This window comes from Camelus dromedarius, chromosome 31 (assembly GCF_036321535.1).
Source record: "Camelus dromedarius isolate mCamDro1 chromosome 31, mCamDro1.pat, whole genome shotgun sequence".
Classification (NCBI taxonomy): domain Eukaryota; kingdom Metazoa; phylum Chordata; class Mammalia; order Artiodactyla; family Camelidae; genus Camelus; species Camelus dromedarius.
The window spans coordinates 7,711,793-7,730,669 of NC_087466.1; the positions used below are offsets into that span (position 1 = coordinate 7,711,793).

At 50.8% G+C, this 18,877-nt stretch overlaps 2 protein-coding genes across 6 annotated transcripts in view; both read left to right on the plus strand.

The window, feature by feature from the left end:
* The first annotated feature begins 79 nt into the window (after positions 1-79).
* CRYBB1 (crystallin beta B1) lies at positions 80-9,147 on the plus strand. Its single transcript, XM_031442396.2, has 5 exons — positions 80-556; positions 2,320-2,438; positions 5,935-6,067; positions 6,848-6,990; positions 8,840-9,147. Exons 1-5 carry the CDS (start codon positions 338-340, stop codon positions 9,021-9,023), a joined length of 798 nt encoding a protein of 265 aa, XP_031298256.2. The 5' UTR covers positions 80-337; the 3' UTR covers positions 9,024-9,147.
* A 4,443-nt stretch (positions 9,148-13,590) lies between these two features.
* The window catches only part of TPST2 (tyrosylprotein sulfotransferase 2), a 50,379-nt gene continuing 45,092 nt past the window's right edge, over positions 13,591-18,877 (plus strand). For 2 of the 5 annotated variants that reach the window (XM_031442953.2, XM_031442954.2), the window contains exon 1: positions 13,591-13,664. The gene's annotated coding sequence lies outside the window, so the exon portion shown is untranslated. The remainder of the gene's footprint in view (positions 13,665-18,877) is intronic. The other 3 variants (XM_064481114.1, XM_031442955.2, XM_031442956.2) reach the window with 3 other exon arrangements.

Consider the following 18,877-nt stretch of genomic DNA (forward strand, 5'->3'; position numbering starts at 1 on the left):
CTTCTTGTTATTAATCTGCTGAGGCAAATCTGAAGTCGCCCAAGCCAAGAGGCATGGAAAGTGACTCCAAGGGGCAGTGGAACGACACAGCAGGGGAACAGCGGGTTAGAAGGGAGGCCTGGCTGGTGGAGCTCCGGCAGGGTCAGAAGCCTGGAGGAAGGCATACCAGGGATGAGTGGTCCCCAGACAGGAAATCCTTGACTGGAGAGAGATCGGGATAGAAAACTTAAAGGCTGGTGTTTTAGAAGGAGAAAGAGGATATGAATTCAAAGAAGCCTGAAAGCGCAGGGTGACGGGGGATGCGAGCCGGGACGCAGCTTGGGGGTACCATCGCGGAATGAACCCAGGCCGAGGGCTTCTTTACAGACCTTTGCAGGTGGGAACCATGTCTCAGCCTGCGGCCAAGGCCTCGACCACCGCGGCGGTGAACCCTGGGCCTGATGGGAAGGGGAAGGGGGCCCCGCCCCCAGGATCAGCCCCAGGGTCCGGCCCCGCCCCGCCCCCAGCCCAGCCCGTGCCGGCTGCTAAAGGAGAAGTGCCTCCTGGGATCTACAAGGTGAGGCTGGGGGCGGGTGGGTGGTCTTCCTCTCCCTCCTCCCCTTGCCCCTCCCTCTTTCTCCTCTCCTTCCTCCCCTCTCCTCCCCCTCCTCCCCTGATTCCTTTCCACTCCCTTGCCCTCCCCCTCCTTCTCTCCCCTCCCCCTCACCCCCTGCCTACCCCCAACTCCTCCTCTTTCCCCCTCTACCGGCTTGCACCTGCTTATTAGAGTTTGTCGAAAGAAAAAACAGAAAGAAAGAAAGTGGGCTGGCTTAGCAGCAGGAAATGCCTGTCCCAGGAGGGCAAAAACACGGCCTCAGACTCTCCTGAAAAGTGTTCCAAGCCGTCGGTCAGGACTCCTGGAGAGCAAGGCGTCCAGTCCCCTGGGACTGGGCTGGGGTGGGTTTCAACCTTAGGTGCACAGAACTGGCTCACTTCACCACCCTTGGTTCGTGACACGCTTGCCTGCGGTCCACGCGTGGCTGGCTTTTGTTTATGTAGTCGCTTATTGAATGGCTGATTTCAATTTAATTTTTAATACCGCAGCACAAGCCTGCAATCCACCACCCATATTAAACATTCTCTAACTCCAGAGTGTCCCGCGTGAGTCCACCTCCCTTGTCCTCTACTCCAGGAACGGCCATCCTGACCCCACCCATCATCTGCTTGCTTGCTTGCTTTTTTATGTACTTCTTTGCATTGGTCATTTAAAAAAAAAATATATATATATTTGTGTTTTATTTGTTTTTAACATCCTGAAATATACTGTAGGTAATTGTTCTGGGTTTTTTGTTTTTCTTTTATGAGATTTCTAATAGTCACTCATATGATTGTGCCTTGCTGTGGGTCATTCATATTGGTTGCTGTGTGATATTTTAGAGTGTGACCGGCGCTCCTGACAATCAGTTTGGGTGGGTGCTAGCTTTGCTGTCATGAGTGACCTGGCCAGGGCTTTTTTTATCCGTGTATCCTGGGGCACACCTGCAGGAGTGTCTCGTGGAAGTACTGTGTCAAAGTATGTGGGCCTCTGCCTTTTACAGCTGGGGAAACTGAGTAAGAGAGGGAACACACTTGCCTTGGTTAAAATGAACGGCAGAGTTTTCCCAACTTGGGAAAACGAGTGGATAAAAACCAAAAATTTGATGGTTAGTGAAGAGGAAGGGATTGACTCTATGGTTTGGTGGGTAGACTGGCAAGTGTTTGCTGAGCATCTGCTCTGGGGCAGGGCCTGGGGCTTGGATATACAGGAATGGATCCACCCATCGGTCTTTGGCGGGGTTGAGTGGAAACGGAGAGAGGTGCACAGAGAGAGACCCAGAAGCCAAGTAGCAGTGACTGTGTGGTGTGTTACTTGTGCTGCTGTTGGGGTGAGCACAGTGAGGGAGGGAGTACTGAACCAAGCCCACCCAGGGAGGGGTTATCAGGGAGGGCTTCCTGGAGGAGGTGGTGTTAGCCTAGAAGAGGACAGGGAACATGAGCTCCGGCATGGGGATGTGTGGTGGAAAGGGGCATTCCAGGCAGGAAGAACAGCACAGATAAAGGCCTGGAAGGAAGACCCATCAGTTCCTAATGATGGTGCAGATATTAAGTTCAGAAGTGGATGGAAGGCAGGACAGGATCGTTTCACAGACCTTGGCTCGTGGCAAGCTCTCATGTGATCTGGGCATGGCCTGCTTTTATTTATATGGGTACTTAATGCATATTTGATCTGGAGCCTCTCCAGTTTGGAGTTACTCCCCCCTCATTCTGCCCCCTGGGCATGGGGGTGCTTCTCTCCTGCAGCTGGTGGTCTTTGAGCAGGAGAACTTCCAGGGCCGGCGGGTGGAATTCTCCGGGGAGTGCTTGAACCTGGGAGACCGTGGCTTCGACCGAGTGCGCAGCCTCATTGTCGTCTCGGGACCGTGAGTGTTGGGCGGCCGAGGGGCAGTCCTACGGCCATAGTAAATAATAATAACAAAACAACAGTAGTTGCCACTTACTGGCCACTGCTTCACTCTGAGCCTGCCACCGTGCTGGCAGAGACACACACAGTTGTCCCTTGGTATCCGTGGTGGACTGGTAACGGGACTCCTACCGGATAACGAAATCTGCGGATGCTCAAGTCCCTTACGTAAGATGGTGCAGTACAGTCGGAACTTGGTATCCACAAATGCAGAACCCGCGGATACTGAGGCCAACTGTATATTACTTCTGGTACTTATTTCAAACCTAAGAGGGAGGAAAGGGAGGTATTATTCTCCTTCCCATTTTACAGGTGAGGAAGCTGAGGCTCAGACAGGTGCTTTGATTAGCATAAGGACACACCGACAGTAAGTCATGATTCTAAGCCCCAGGGAAATGCCATTTCTGCTGTAGGAGGAATCCTGCCCTTCACCAGTGGCAGGAGGACGCCGAAGAGCCAGGTGTCCATTAGCTGTCCCCTCTCCCGGGCATCAGGCAGCTTAAAGGGTAATAGTGAGCATCTGTTGAGTACACACGAGGTGCCAGGCACTGACTGAGGGCTGTATCTAGGTGATCCTAAGTGCTGTGTGAGGGAGGGGCTATTCTTATTTCCATTTGACAGATGGGGAAACTGAGGCTCAGAGTCACCTAGTGGTAAGTGGCAGAGCCTGGTTTCAACTCAGCTTGATCAGCTTCATCCACGGCGCTTTTATTACCATGCTCGCTCCACAGCCTGCCCCTGACCCTCTGGGCTTCTCTGGGCCTTACTGACCACCATACAAAGCAAGAATAATTGTCCCTTGGACATTGTGACTGCACCGTCTTCAGCCCCTGTGGACTAAGCTCAAGGCACAGGGCCAGCCCCAGGACAAGACCCCCAGGGCCCCTTTGCCCCTTGTCTTTCCAGCACAGAAGCCCCCAAGAGATGTGATCAGCCTGTATGCCCAGTATCCCGGGGCTCTGGGCAGTACAAAGAGCAGAGATGGGCTTTGAGGTCAGACAGGTCTGGCTTTGAATCCCAACTCTCCCGTTTGCCTTATTCAGCGCCTGAGCCTCAGTTTCCTCATCTCTGAAATGGGCAGAGCAGTAGTCCCTACTACCCTCCACTGGATTATGCTAAGGTCTGAAGGAGATAATGCAGCGTGGACCTGGCACTTTGTGGGTGCCCAGACATGGCAGGTGGCAGTGATGATTATTTACTTTCCTCGTTGCCCTGTGATTTTAGCTAAGTCACCCTGGGCCAAGGTAGGCTCGTAAGCTCAGCCCCACCCTCAGATTTAAAGCCCAGCTGGGAACAGAAGCTACCGGATGTGGCCAGTTTGGGTTTTCAGGCTTTTTTTGGTGTCAGTGACTCAAACCCAGAGTACTGCTCCTCAAACAAAGATGCAGCTGGTCTTCGGTGTGTGCGCCGGGGCTGCGCCCGATGGGGAGAGAGAAGAGCCTGTGGTCCAGGGCCCTGGGTCTTTGTCGGGGTGGAAAAAAAGACGGAAGGGGTGAGGTGGGCAGGGGGAGGGGAGGAGAGGTGTGTGCCCTCACACACGCAGGGAGGGGAAGGGGAGGCTTCAGCTGACACCTGACACCATCATGTGACTTTAGACCAGCGGCTTAACCCCTCTGAGCCTGAGTTCCCATATCTGAAACTTAAGATTCCTTCCCTACCTCTCTCCTTGCTCCTAAGACTCCAATGAGCCATAGGAGATGAGAAAAGGCACAAAAATAAAGCTGACAATTCCTCACTCAGATAACAGGTCCTCAGTGGGCAATGTGACTCCTGAGTCAGACCGTTTTGGAGGAGAGTGGCAGGGTGGCAAGAACATATCAGTGTCTGTCTTTCCATAGGCAGAGCCCTCCGGCTGCTTCCCTCCCTCTTTAATCATAAAAGATATTACTCATTGTGCTTTCTCCTTTAGACCCTCATAACCTCCTGATGAGGTAGATGCAATCATTTCTTCCCCTTTACTGAGGCTTGACAAGCTTAAGTGACTTGCCCAAAGTCACACAGAAAATAAATGATAAACTGAGATTAGAACTCAGGTCTATTTCCAAAGTCTATGCTCTTAACTCCTACGTGGTGCCGTCTTCCAAGTCTCCCTTCCCATTCACCCATGTATAGATCAACCCATTCATCCATCCATCTGTCCATTCATTCTCCATCCATTTATTCATCCCTCTGCTTACCCCTCCTTCCATCCATTCTCCATCATGCATTCATCCATCCATCATTACACTTATCCATGTACCCATCTGTCCATCTCCCCACCTACCCATCCACCTATCCATCCACTCATCTACCCATCCATCCATCCATCCATCCTTTTCTCATGTACTTGAGACTAGGCAGGGCCGAGGCAGATTCAACTGTCTTCTGGAAGAATAAGTCTGCATCTTCAATTCTGTCACTCCAGTGTGGATTCTTCATTCCTCAGACAAGACCTGAGGCTCCTGGAACACATTCTGTTTCAGTCCATGATGGTAGCCTGGTCCCCCATGAAATGGGGACCATCTAATTTCCCCGAGAATCCCTGGTCCCTCTAACACAAGCTCGCTTCTCATTCTCAATCAGGCTGCACAGAGAAAGCTTTCAAGCTTATAATTAGTCCTTTTCGAGGACTGAAGACCTTCATGTGCACAATCACATTTAATTCTCATAGGTTTCTGAGAGGTAAGTGTTACCATCACTTTCCTCCCGCTGCCCCCATGTCAGTTACTGCCTCCTGTATGCCAGGCCAGTCTTTTCCAAACATGCTTCAAGCACCTGTATCCATTTCTCCCTACCCCCATACCTCCAGGACTGTTACTTATTTCAGATATTTAATTTAAAATGATCTTTTTTTGGACACAAATAACTGTATATCAAAAGAAACTTTACATCACTTTTACAAGCAGAAAGCTAATATTTTGCTATAAGTAAAAGATATTCATAAAAATGCATGCAGTAACAAGAGCAGGGCTCTTACAGCATTGCCTGCTCAAGGCTCCAGGCTGGCAGCCTGTTCTTCATTTGCTGCAAAGAGAGGTTAGTAAGTGTTAAAGGCACATTAGCATCCAGTGAAGACTTTCTCCTAGCTGTAATCAGGTTTAAAAAAAAAAAAAGTCTTCTTATGTACTATTCCCCCCCAAATCCTCAGAGTACTTAAATCACGTGTGAATCCTGCATCTGGGGAAACATTTTGTTCATATCATTACACACATGGTCTCATTTCATCCTGCACCAACTCTAAGGAACTAGGCATAATAGATGAGGAAACCGAGGCTCAGAGAGGTGAAGCAACTTGCCTGTGGTCACACAGTCAGTAAGTGGTATAGCCTGGGATCCAACCCACCGGCCTTGGGGCTGCCTTACAAGGGGGAGATCAGAAGGCACGTGGTGGGGAGGGGGCTTCTGCTAATGATTTCTCTCCTTTCTGCCTTTGATCCTCCGGCCTTCCCCACCCTCTCCATCTCTCTCACATCCAGCTGGGTTGCCTTTGAGCAGTCCAATTTCCGGGGGGAGATGTTCGTCCTGGAGAAGGGTGAGTACCCGCGATGGGACACGTGGTCGAGCAGCTACCGCAGCGACCGGCTCATGTCCTTCCGACCCGTCAGGATGGTAAGTGGCTCCTGGACCAGGCCCTGTGGATTCATGGGCGAGGACAGGGCAGGTGTGAGGTCTGACATCTACTAGAGCAAGGGAGTCAGATGAGCAAGAGAATGAAGGAAAACCTAATTGCAGAAATCAATCTACAATGGCGAACAACCATGGTACGTGCAGTACAGGTGCCAGGCAGCGTGTCAGGAAACTGGGACTCTGATGCTGGGGAAGGGGGCATGGGAGTGGTCAGGGGTGATCAGGGGAGACAGCTCCCAAAGGCTGGGAACCGAGTCAGCCATGTGAGCAGCCTTCCAGGGAACAGTGCATGTGGAGTTCCTGAAGTGAGAGTGGACTGGGTGTGACCAGAGAACTAAAAAGGGGCCAGTGTGGCTGCAGCCGAGGGAGTGGAGGGGAGTGGAGTGCATGATGAGTTGGGAGGAATTAAATGCTTCTCTGGAAGGTTCTGCCCCTCACTGGCACTGGCTGTGTGCCATTGATCAAGAACTTTGACCTCTCTGAGCCTCTGCATCCCTGATCATAATAATAAAAATAGCAGATACTTTTTTTTGGAGTACTTGGTATATGCCGGGCATCCTGCTAGGTGCTCTGTATGGCTTAACTCCGTGAAGTAGAGGCTGACGCCCCCTTTCCAGAGATGAGGAGGGTCCTTCCAGCCTGGGCAGCAGCAATCCCAGCAAGTCCCGCCCTGGCCTGAGCAGACAGCTCTCTCTCTCCCCCACCACACCCAGGAGGCCCCCTGCATTCTTCGCACGCCTGACCCAGCCTGTCCTTCCCTAGGATGCCCAGGAGCACAAGCTCTCCCTGTTTGAAGGTGCCAACTTCAAGGGCAACACCTTGGAAATCCAGGATGACGACGTGCCCAGTCTCTGGGTCTACGGCTTCTGTGACCGTGTGGGCAGCGTGAAGGTCTCCAGTGGAACGTAAGCATCTCTCCGGCCAGGCCCTCAGCCCCTGCGTCAGGCACAGACTCGGAGACTGTCCCCCTTATTGGATAGGACATCAGACGGGCAGGAAAGGTCCCGGCTCCTTCTCAGTTCTGCCAGTGCTGGTGTCGGGGTTCCACCAAAAGAGCTTCGTTCCTCTGGGGAGTGGAGTCGCACATTACTGCTTGTCGGTGTTGCTGCTTGTCAGTGGCAACGATCCTAGCATTTGGTTCTTAAAAGCTGGAAGATGGGGAAGAATAGGGGCCTCTAGACCCCTATTTGGACTGCAGGAATAATTAAGTAAGGGAGGGCAGGGAGGATGTGAGTAGGTGAGTCTGTAGGTGTCTAGGGAAGGAGAAATTTAGGGAAATCGGAGCCTCTGGGGGAATGAGCAGAATGTATCTGAGAATTGATACTGTGTCCTGAAAGGATATGACCCTGTCACCGAAGTGCTGTGGACCCTGGGTGGGCCACGTGCCCCTCTCTGTGTCTCAGTGTTGCCATCTATATAGTGGGCACACCAGATGCCTTGATTTCAAAGGACTCTGTCTGCTCTGAACTCTCAGGATTTGAAGCTTTCAGAACAGAGCCCCACGGCCCCATGTCTTTGAGAACCCATGGAGGACTGGATGCCCAAAGGAGGTCACTTTATCCATCCTCTGTCCCCAAACAACCATGCCAGACACTCTGGTCTCCTCTAAGCAAATGTAAGGTGCCCACCTGTCCACCGCAGACTCTTTCTGAGATCCTGTAACATCGTCAGGGCCCTGGTCTTTTTCTTATTTTTTTCCTCTTTCCCTGAAAAGTACCCCTGCCTTCAAGCTATCTGAAATTTATTAACCATTGCCTGTGAGTCAGACATTGTGCCAGGCACACTGGGGGAGGCACGGATGAATAAGGCTCAGTCCCTGCCCTCAGTAGGTTCTCAGTCTAGCAGGGAGGTGTGAGTGTACCTGTGAGACGGTGTCTGATGATTCTAGGTAAGAGATGGTCCACACAGGAGGTCAGAGAAGGGAGGAAGGTTTCTGGGACTGGGGCGTGTGTGCTGGAATGGAGAGCAGGTCTGAGGCTTATCTGAGGAGGCTGGAACTTAAACCAGACTTTGAAAGCTGGGCAGGGGGCTGGGAGATGCCTAGAAAGATCATCCCAGCAGAGGCAACGACAGAATTAGAAATAAATCATTGTTAATAACTTACATTAGGTGCTTACTGTGTACCAAGCACTGTGCTAACTACTTTTAATGACTAGTTCTCAAGTCTTTACAACATACCAGTGAGACAGGTGTGTTATCATCTCCATTTCAGATAGCAAGCTGGGGTTCTGAGCAGTCGTCTGCCTCGATTCTCCCAGCTGGTAAATGGCAGTGCTAGGATTTGAACTGGGTCTGTCTGCTATCACAGAATATGCATTCCCAACTAGCGTGCACAAATCCACTGACAAGCAAAGGAAACCATTTTTTAAAACAAAGCTCCCCCTTCTTATCTGCCTCTTTGCTAACCAGCCCCCAGGCCCCATCTTCACTCCCTTTGCTCCTGTTCTCTGAGCTCCAGGGCACCACTTTTGGTGAGATGTGTACTAACACCCTAATAAATCAGCTACCATGAGCATCCCCACTTTCTAGAGGAGAAAACTGAGGTCTGTTAGAGAGGTGAGATCACTGGCCAAAGCCAGTAGGAAGCCAAACCAGCACAGAGGAGCCCAGGTGATCCAGGCTCAGGGCCTCACAGGTGAGGGATGGAGAGCCGACTGCAGGGGTGGCTGGAGAACCAGCCGGTCCAGATGGGGGTCTGGGTGCTAGGCAGTGAGGCTGGCTGCCTCCACGCTGTCCTTCTTGCTTTCCTTCCAGCTGGGTCGGCTATCAGTATCCTGGCTACCGTGGGTACCAGTATCTCCTGGAGCCTGGCGAGTTCCGGCACTGGAACGAGTGGGGGGCCTTCCAGCCACAGATGCAGGCTGTGCGCCGCCTGCGTGACAGACAGTGGCACCGTGAAGGCTGCTTCCCCGTCCTGGCCACAGAGCCCCCCAAGTGAGTCCCCACTTCTCTCTTCTCCCTTGCCCCACCCTTCTGTGGGCTCATCTTCCCCATCTTCCCCATGCAAATAAAAGTTCCTAAAGCCAAAATGTCTCCTGGGTCTGTGAACAGACATATGCCTCAAGGTCCCCTGTTGTTGCTGGCCTGTGACTTCCTCTGTCTTGACAATTACAATAATAAAAACAGCAAGCACCACTAAGTCCTTTATATTCTCTTAGTGTATCTTTTGGACTACTCTAGGAGGCCAGTATGATATAATTATTCCTATTTAACCAAGGAAGAAATTGAGGCCCAGAGAGGGGAAGTGACTTGCCCAATGTCACACAGCTAGCATGGCACGATTTGAACCCAGGCAGTCTGGCTTCAGAGCTACACCCTTAAACAAACCTGTGTTTTCAGATTCTTCTCCTTCATGTACCACTCTCCTGATTTTTTGCCTTCTCCGCTTACCATCTGTTTAGTTATTTACTTAATATTTTTATTTGAATAGGCAATCTTGTGTGCTTCGGTGCACTGATTTGTAAATAAAACTTTAGAACACTACAGGATGTGGAAAATCAGCATCATATGTCAGAGATAGAGCAATCATCTAAATGAGTACAATTTAAAGAAGGCCAAGTATTGAATTCTCAGCAGACACCACTGCTTGCTGAAGGTTTTAAGGCTGCAACCTGCTCACTCTTTGACAGAATGGGTGATGAGTGAGAGTCAGAGACAGGTATGAGAGACATGCTTGAACCAAACAGATTTTTCTCCCTGATTCAATCAAAGAAGACGGAGAAGAACGTTATTTTCTTGTATCTGATTCAGTGTTATTTAATCCTGGGTCCAAGTTCCACCTGGAATCACCTCTCCTATGCAAATGGCACGAGCCGTGCTCTGGAAATCTGCACCAGGCAGGATTGACTCTATGTAAACAAGTGGCATTGATTGTTCTTAACCATTAATCTAGGCAGGAAGCCTGGGGGAGGTGTTGCCATGGATATCTTCCTGGAGGAGGGAATATTAGAAGGGAGCCTTGAAGGATGACGCAGGAGCTTTCTTGGTGGAGAATAGGGGAGATGACATTCCAGGTAGAGCAAATGCTAGGGTCCCTGCTATCCCATACCTTTGTGCAAGTGATAAAAGTTGCCTCTTCCTCAAGACATTTGATTGCCTTCCACCAGAAATTATTTGTATAAATCTGTGATGTATATGATGTCAGTATGGTACCCTTGAGCTGTCCCCAACTTGCACAACTGTACTTGGCAGCCCCAGAGCACCATGGGCAAAAGCACAGAGGCTGAGAGAGCTTGTGGTGGGTCCAAGCAGAGCTTATTAAAGTGGGAGGAGTCACTTGGTGGTTGTGTGGCTAGAAGTCGGGCATGGGAAGAGAATGCTGAGTGTGGCAGAAGTGGAGGCTGGAAAGAAAAGTGGGGCCTCCTGACAGCCCACTCTGTGGTTTGGCTGAGCTTCACATAGAAGATCTTCCCCTCTGGGATGTGCGTTTTCTCTCTTCCTCCCACCCTCATTTTCCCACCCTCCACCCTCCAATTTGACCAGCATCTTGTATTAGAAGACAGGCTGCCTTGTCTTGAACTAGAAGTAAGGATTCCTGGGTCGGATCAGGAGACATGAGTGTTAATCGTGCTCTTCCATTAGAAGCTGCAAAGTGTTGGACAAATCACTTCCATCCACAGGGACTCAGTCTTCCTGTCTGTGGAAAATAACAGCTCAGATGTCCATCCAGCCTCAAGATTCTAACACTGGGATTCTGTGGTTCCAAAGTCCCTTGATTCTTCAAGATTCTGTAAATTATCTCTAAGCGTCCACGATTCTCTGATTCCAGTGTCAAGCTACATAGATGCCCATTCTCAGTTCCTAAGGTGTGTGAATGCCGCTCTAAAATTCTACTGTAGTGGACTCCTTTGAGCCACACAAACCCAACTTTCAACCCAACTTCTTCAATGCTGAGACCTCCCTGATGGCAAGGGGCACCAGAATATTATGATCCAAGAAAGAAAAAGAGAAATACTATCCATTCAGATGTAACACGGCTGCTTTCTGATCGCTTGGAATTTTTATTTCATACTTATTGAAAGAACTATTTTAAATTTATTTAGACATCACTTTTTCAGTGTATCCATCTTGTGAGTCCCATAAAAGGAAATCACAATAGAAATCCATCAATTAAGTGAGTCCTTAAACTTCTTTGCAGTCGAAGTCTGTATCTTCCAGGCTGCTTTCCACTCACAGCGGGTGATGTCCTTACCTTCTCACAAAAAGGCCCATTAGCATTGCTGAATCATAACATATACACTTGGCGAAACTAACCGGCAAAACCCGGAAGAAAATAACGAAGTATTTATTTTATATTTAATTTGTTTTATCCATACATTTATTTAACTTTTGCTAATGAATTCATGAATAAGCAAAACATGCGGTAATAAAAAAAAAACAAACAGAAAACAAATAAAAATTACAAGCCAAAATAGCGAACAAAGGTAAAAAGAAACAGGGGAAAAACAACATCTAAAAAGGCCAGGAGTGAATGGGACAAAGAGTCATCAACCGATGGTTCCTTCCATGGGTCCTGGTTCCAACATGTCTCTCGAAATGTGAGCATCTCACCACCTGGAAGAGAATTTCAGAGCTTAAAAATAAGTCACATTTTTTTGCTCCGAAACAGAAACTACCAGTTTTGACTTCATCAGCTTGAGACGTGAAGGTGTTAGCTGAGTTGGGGGTGCTGAGAGGAGAGGGACCAGGAGATCATTCTGGTCCCCTTCTTTAGGGCCACCACTGAGACCTGCCAATCTTGTCTTCTAGACATCTTTGGAATGCAAACACACCCTCCATGCCCCCAGCCCCGCCTGGGTTGACCTGCTTTCCCTGGAGTATTTCAACAGCCTCTAAAACAGTCTCCCTGCCTGTCTTCTTCTGCACAACAGCCAGAGGATCTTTGCAGAAAGCAAAGCTGACGTGTCTTTCCCCGACTGAACTCCTTCCCTATCTCTCCATCTCTGCAAGACGAAGCCCTGACTCCTTATAGCACAAAAAGCCCTGCAGCATCCAGCCCCTGTGGACCCCCCTGATCTCCTCTCACCCCACCCCACATCCTGTCCACTCTGCCCTTCATGCAAGGCTCCATGACAAAGGTCCTCCCTGCTGGACCTTTGTCCCTGCAGGTCCCTGTGACCAGAACCTTCTTTTATGAACTCTTCAGGTTTCAGTGCAAACACCCCTGGCTCTCCCTATTTGGACCAGGTTAATTGCCCTGTACCTAAGTCCACAATGCTCATTGGAGGGTCCAGATTCCCCTACTCAGATGCACAACCCTAGTCCTCCTGTAACATGCTGACTCGCTCAGGAAATGGATGTTGCTAGAATATTATTAAACACATGCCCCATTCAGACCTCTTCCCTTGATCTCCATTTCTCCACCCAGAAGAGGACATTATAAAACACCCAGCAGGGTTACTATGTAGTTAGTCATACAAAGCCTGTAATATGTGCACAATGAACACTATATAACATTATTTTATTGTTTCCAGACCAGTAACAGTGGGGCTCCATGGAGGCAGGGGATTTCATTTTGTCAGTTTTAGCACTTTCTACATGGCAGGCACTATTTATTGGACATATGAAGAAATTAATGAATGAGCTATGAATAAACATGTGGCTGACTACGGACAAATTAATGTCTGCATGTCGTTTTTTCCTTATCTGTAAAATGGGGATGAAAATAGACCTCTCAAAAGGCTATTAAAGGTTTGAATGTGTAAATATAGAAAGTGTTTAGAACAATGCCTAAATATTATGTAAATATATATATAATATATAGGTAGTTATATATATATATATATTTGCTGTTATGGTGGTAACTATTACAGAAATTTATTTTACATAGATAATATATACACATGGCTAAAAAAAATTCAAGCAGAACAAAGAACAAAGGTTCACAGTGAAGAGTAAGACCGCATTCCTTCCTCCCCTTCCTTCAGGTACTCAATGTACATGCATATATAGACATATAATCTTTCCCATTTTACAGATGGAGAAAGGGAGGCACAGAGAGGTTAAACTGAGCTGAGATCTACTAGCCTGGAGTTTTATTTTATTCTTGTCTATCAGGGTTTCACAACCTCACATTCTTGACATTTTAGGCTGAATGCTTCTTCGCTGCGGCGGCGGAGGGCGGCCCGCAGGACAAAATTACACCCTCCTTGAGAACCACTGATGAGTATGAATTGTATGATAGCCTGTCTCTCTTTTCTCTCTGTTTTACACAAGCAGTAGCATAAGAACACTCCACTCCCTTGCTTATAGACAGAAGGGAACTGCTCTTAAACAGAGCTACCCCGGGAGGAAAAGTGGTGAGCCGCCTATCCTGGGGGTAAGCCGGCAATGCAGACCAGGGGCTCCACTGCTGGCTGTCAGCAACCAGGAACGCCCCGCCCCACCGCGCGGTCCGGAGGCGGGACCGAGGGGGAGGGGAGCGGCGATGGGCGTGGCCTCTACCGGGCCCGCCCCCACGCTCTACGTCACGGCGCCGCGGCTCCGCCCCCGGCGCGGGCATCTCCCCCTCCCCCGGCCGGGGAGGCTGGCGAGCCGCGAGTCGCTGGGCGCGCGGCGTTTTCTCGGCGCGCCTCGCACGGTAGGTGGCCGTGGGGCGGCGCGGGGGCCCTAGGTTGCAGCCGCCGGCAGGTGGCCGCCCGCAGGTCGGCCCCGGGCGCGGGGAAGCCCTCGGCCCTCGCGGCTTCTTCCCAGGCCCGGCGCGGCTGCTCGGGCTCCGGGGCTGGGTGCTGGGAGGGAGGCGGCGCGGGCGGGCGGTGCGCGAATCCGCACCCGCCCGGCGCTCTGAGCGCTTTCTGCCGGGTGCGGCGGAGACCTGGCCCCTATGACCGCGATTCCGGCTTCGGACCCTGCGTCCGGGAGGCGCTCAGCGTGTGTGAGTGTGTTTGTGTGTGTTGGCGGGGGAGGCGGCGTATCTCCGCTGTCTGAGTCCCCGACCCCTCCCCGGCGCGCGGGGCCCCCAACGCGGGCGCCGGGACGCGCCGAGGGGCGCGTGGAAGTTAACTTGCAGTCGCCGTGGAGTTGCAAGGCATGTCTAAAGCGGAGGGACTGGGGGGCGGAAATCGCTGCCTGGGGAGGGGGGCGCCAAGAGTATGCTATAGGGGCAGCCCTGGTGAACTTAGGGGTCATCCACCAGGAGCGGGGAGGAATCTAACCAGATGATCTCACCGCCCTGCAACCTCCCCCTCTCAGTGAGAGCTGAACGGAAGGTTCCCCGTAAACCTGGGACTGGGAAAGGGGGCATGATCACCAAGGTTGGGCACAGTCTGTTATTATTATATAGGACAGAGGTCAGGGTCTGGCTTTTCCACTTAAAGGCCCGTCCCCTGGGAAGGAAAGGTGGGACCCATCCGATTGAGTGTAATAATTTGAGAGGCCTATCACCTTGCCTGCCTCCCATTTTGCAGATGGGGAAACTGAGGCTCAGAAAGATCATGTGTCCATGGCCCTAGATCCCACAGCTAGGACGTGGCAGAGCTGAAATTCACCCTTAGGCCCCCTGACTTCATGAGTCTTGTAGAGATGTTGGGGAGGAGGGCTGGGAAACTCCTACTCATCCTTCAGAAGCCTCCTCAAACAGCGCCTCCTCCTGGAAGCCCTCCCTGGAACTCTCCATTGTTGGGGGTTTCCTGTTTTGAGTCCCACAGAGGTAACTGGCCCTTTCCCACACTTGTGAGCCTCTTTACAGGTCTGTCTCCCATTCTGGGCTGTGGGCACCTCTACCTATGTCCCATCTCATATCCTTTCGTTCAGCTGGGTGGCTTGATGGTTAGGCAAGGCCTCTGGGTTTGGACATACTTCAGTGTGACTCACTCTGGTTTAGTAGTGATGTGGCCTGGGCAAGTCATTCCCCCTTACTCAGCCTCAGTTTTCATGACTGTAAAATCGGGTTTATTGTATCATTTATGAACCATTTTAACCCACTGAATCCCAGTTGTGCTATTATTTACTTAATGTATATATTTATATCACCTTTATAAAAAAGATCATGTAAGTTTTAAAATGGTAGCTTTATTGATAGAACTCATATGCCACCCTTTTAAAGTTTTCAATTCAGTGGTTTTGGGGGATATACACAGAGTTGTGCAACCATCCTCACTGTCTAATTCTAGGACATTTTCATTACCCGAAAAGAAACCCTGGGTCCATCAGCGGTCACTCTCAATCCCTCCTCCCGCTAGCTCCTGGCAACCACTAATCTACTTTCTGGCTCTATGGCTTTGCCTAGGCAGGACATTTCATACAAATGGAATCGTGTCTTGTGGTCTTTTGTGATTGGTACTTTTCACTGAGGGTGTTTCTACGGTTCGTCCGTGTGATAATATACGGCAGTACTTCATTCCTTGTTTATTTTAGTATTTACATTGCTTTTTATGGCTAAACACGTTGTATGGATATACCGCACTTTATCCATTTATCAGTTGTTGGGCATTTGGGTCGTTGCCACTCTGGGGCTATTTTGAATAATGCTGCTGTGAAAATTCGGGTACAAGTCTGTGTGTGGGTGTGTGTTTTCAGTTCTCTGGGGCATAGCCCTAGGAGTGGAATTGGGGTCACATGGTAACGCTACGTGTTACCTTTTGAGGAACCACCAAACTGTTTTCTAAAGCAGCTGCACCACTTTACAATCCCACCAGCAGCAGATGAGGGCTCAGAGAATCTTGAACTTAGTCTTACGTGGCTGTGATCTTGGAAATCACCGGCTCTGATGTGCTAGTTGTAAATTATTGTCTAACACACGAAATTAAGCTCCTCATTAGCAGAGTAACCATGCAGAGTGACCGGGAACCTCCGGGACCATCAATTAGGGAAACAGATCAGGTCTGCGGAGTGCTTAGCTGAGTTACAGGTGCCCCACGTCCCTCCCGTAACAGTGATGGACATTGGTTGAGGGCCTACTGCTAGGCTCTGAACAGGACAAGGGGTGGCAATGAGGAAGCCAGGGGCTCTCGGTGCCCACCCCAGGACCTGGCGCTGGGTCTGGTAGTGCCTTTAGGCACCTGTGCGTGGGATAAAGGAAAGGGGGGAAATGGCTCACACCTTCCCACTCCAGGCCAGCGGGGGTCCCTTGACAACTGAGGATCCTTGAAGGCCAGGGAGACCCTTGGAGGGTTTCCCAGACGGCAGCCCTAAGGGAAAGCCTGTCCCTTGGCTCCAAAATAGGGTCTGGTCTTGCCTGTGCTCACCCTGCCGCCATACCCCCATGATCATTTGAAGGTGACCTCCCCTGGTGGGGAGGCCTAAGTCGGGGGCCTAAGTGAGCCACCGCTTACTTCAAGTGGTGTCACTCCCAGGCCTGAGACCAGCAGTCCTGAGTTAACAACGTCCCACCTGTGACATCCCGGACACACAAACATCTCAACTCTTCTCCCAGGTGGCGCCCCCGCACCTGGAATGCCCACCTCTCCCCTCACACTCTTGGCTTTCGGTGACAGTGAGGCTGCCCAGGAAGAGCCCAGGTCAGAGGGCGGAAGAACAATCCCTTGCTCCAAGGTCATTGGTTCTTCCTGAGGTTGAACCTGTCACCTACTGCTTTGGGACCTTCAGCCAGCGTTGATCTATGTGTACCAGGGTCCCAGCCACCAACCTCGCCTCGCCTGGGCAGCTCCTTTTTAGGGGGGGCCGTGGAGACCGTGCCTTCTGGTGGCCTTGTCCAGCCTCTCCTGCTTTTATGCATTCAGGCAGACTTTCCCTTTCTTGGCCTTTTTAAATCCTGAATTCCTGTGCTGGAAGAAGGCAGCCTGGGGACATGGAAACAGGGTTGAGGAGGCAGGCAAGGGGCTGCCCCTCTCTGGGCCTCTCTGCCGGGGAATGGGGGTGGACTGAGTCTGAACTCGGGTGCAGTACCACCTTGGGATCAGTGAGGCTGTCACATGCATTTTTTTTTTTTTTATTGAAGTGTAGTCAGTCTGCAGCGTTGTGTTAACAGATGCATTATTGACGTGACTCTGGATCCGTTTGTAGCAAGAGCGGCAGGTCAGAAGTGGCTGGTATTGGTGGTTGGACAGCCCGGGTGTGGCCTGTGTGGCTTCGTTTTGCCATGTGGCATCGTCGTGGAAGCTTGTTTGGGTGGCAGCTCCTGCCCTCCCCACTCGTCACCTGTTCTTAACACATGCAAAGCCCCTTGTCCTCTCAGAGTCATCTGCCCTCTCCGGGGCTGCACCAGGGAAGGTTCTGGGATGCCCGTGCTTTCCCATGTCCCTGCTTGGGTCTCCTCCACCCCAGGGGCTGCTGCGGCCCGAGGGTTTGTGGGAATGATTCATTCAGAGGTGCCTGAGAGCTGGGCCATTCCCCAGAAATGGCAGGGGGGACCGCAGAGGGCAGTGCCTACGTGCCCCGGGAGGAGCCTTTGTTATCTTGCGTGCTCAGCTGGCAGGTAGCCGGCCCGTCTGCCAAGTGAATTCTTGCATCAGCCAGACTTTTGACCTGGGCGGCTGTGGCCAGGAGGTGGCGGGCAGGTGGAGGTGGCCAGAAAGTGGGTTTGGTGATAGCATCCTCAAGGGCGATGTGTCTGAGTTCATCGGCTGCCTTCCCTTTGCATCCATTTTCTCGCGTGCAGAACAGAGGTGCAAATAGGTCCTACCTCCTGTGTTACACGGGAGGGGTTGTGGGGGTCAAGTACCCACCCAGGCAAAGTGCCAGACCCTAGGGTCAGACCTCTTTGGAGTCTTCCAACATGTCCCTTTGTGAGCCTCGGTGTCCCCAGCTGTCCAGAGGCAGTAAATACAAGTATACTGCCAACAGGGCTTAGTGGGCGCCGGGCAGTGTTCCAGGTACTTTATGTACTTGAACTTGTTTAATTCTCCCAGCAGCCTGGTGAGGTGTAGACGCTGAGGCACAGAGAGGTGGAATAATTGGCACGAGGTCGCCCAGCTAGGATGGGAGAGACGGGGTTAGAATCCAGGATCTACACTTGAAATTACCATCTTACCCATTCTCAATACTGTCTTAATGCCTCACATGTAGAAAATGCTCAGAAAATGTCAGTTGTTATCATTTCATTATTATCGAATTATTCTTTTATGTTACAGCAAGATAAAATTATTACGTGTCATTAATAATAATTCATCCTCTTTCCTGCCCCTTTGATCACACGCCTTCCTGGACAGACAGACCGAGCAGGGCTCTTGGCTTGTGAAGTCTAGATTCCTTCCCTCCAAAGTCCCCCTACTCCCTCCCACTTCCCCTACTCCTGTGAGCATTTGGGGTGGGCTAGAGCTTGGAGGCAGCTGGATCCCCGCTCTGCCTCCACATCGCTGTGTGACGTTGCGCCAGTTGCTTCCCCTCTCTGAGACTCAAGTTTCCCCACCTGTGAAATGGGCGGTTGGGCTGTAACAAGCTGTCAGTCAATGGCTTCGACCCCTGGGATGGTTTTTGTTTAGCCCCCATAGTGTTTGATTTTAAAACAAGAAGACATTCAAATATTTTTAGAGAATAGTTTCAGTGTCTCACTTTTTAGGAAACTCAGGAGCTTGGGCCAAACCAGAGTGACCTGAAGCTGCCCCGGAGATGGATGGCCTGGGCTCTCCTGGCCTCGAGGGCCCTCCAGCCCAGTGCACATCTTCAGCGCTCTGAGGACACCAAGGACCTGCCTGAGTGTCACTTGAACAACAAGTAGATCCATTGCTTTAAAAAACCAATATGTGTATTTTTAACCACTGGCTTCAGTGTTCTCCAAGAGTTCTTCCAGCTCTGCTTTGTAGACCATCTGAGGCTGTCTGAGGCCTCCGATACCTTTTCTGCCACTGTAAACTTTCAAGGCTTTTTACACACTCAGCCCTTATCCCACTTCCA

Bases quoted from the DNA above. Each gene is read 5' to 3' on its own strand.
- CRYBB1 (XM_031442396.2), top strand. From the start codon at position 338: ATGAACCCAGGCCGAGGGCTTCTTTACAGACCTTTGCAGGTGGGAACC. The intron at 557-2,319 runs GTGAGGCTGGGG...TCTCTCCTGCAG, and splicing joins TGCCTCCTGGGATCTACAAG to CTGGTGGTCTTTGAGCAGGA. The intron at 6,991-8,839 runs GTAAGCATCTCT...CTTTCCTTCCAG, and splicing joins GTGAAGGTCTCCAGTGGAAC to CTGGGTCGGCTATCAGTATC.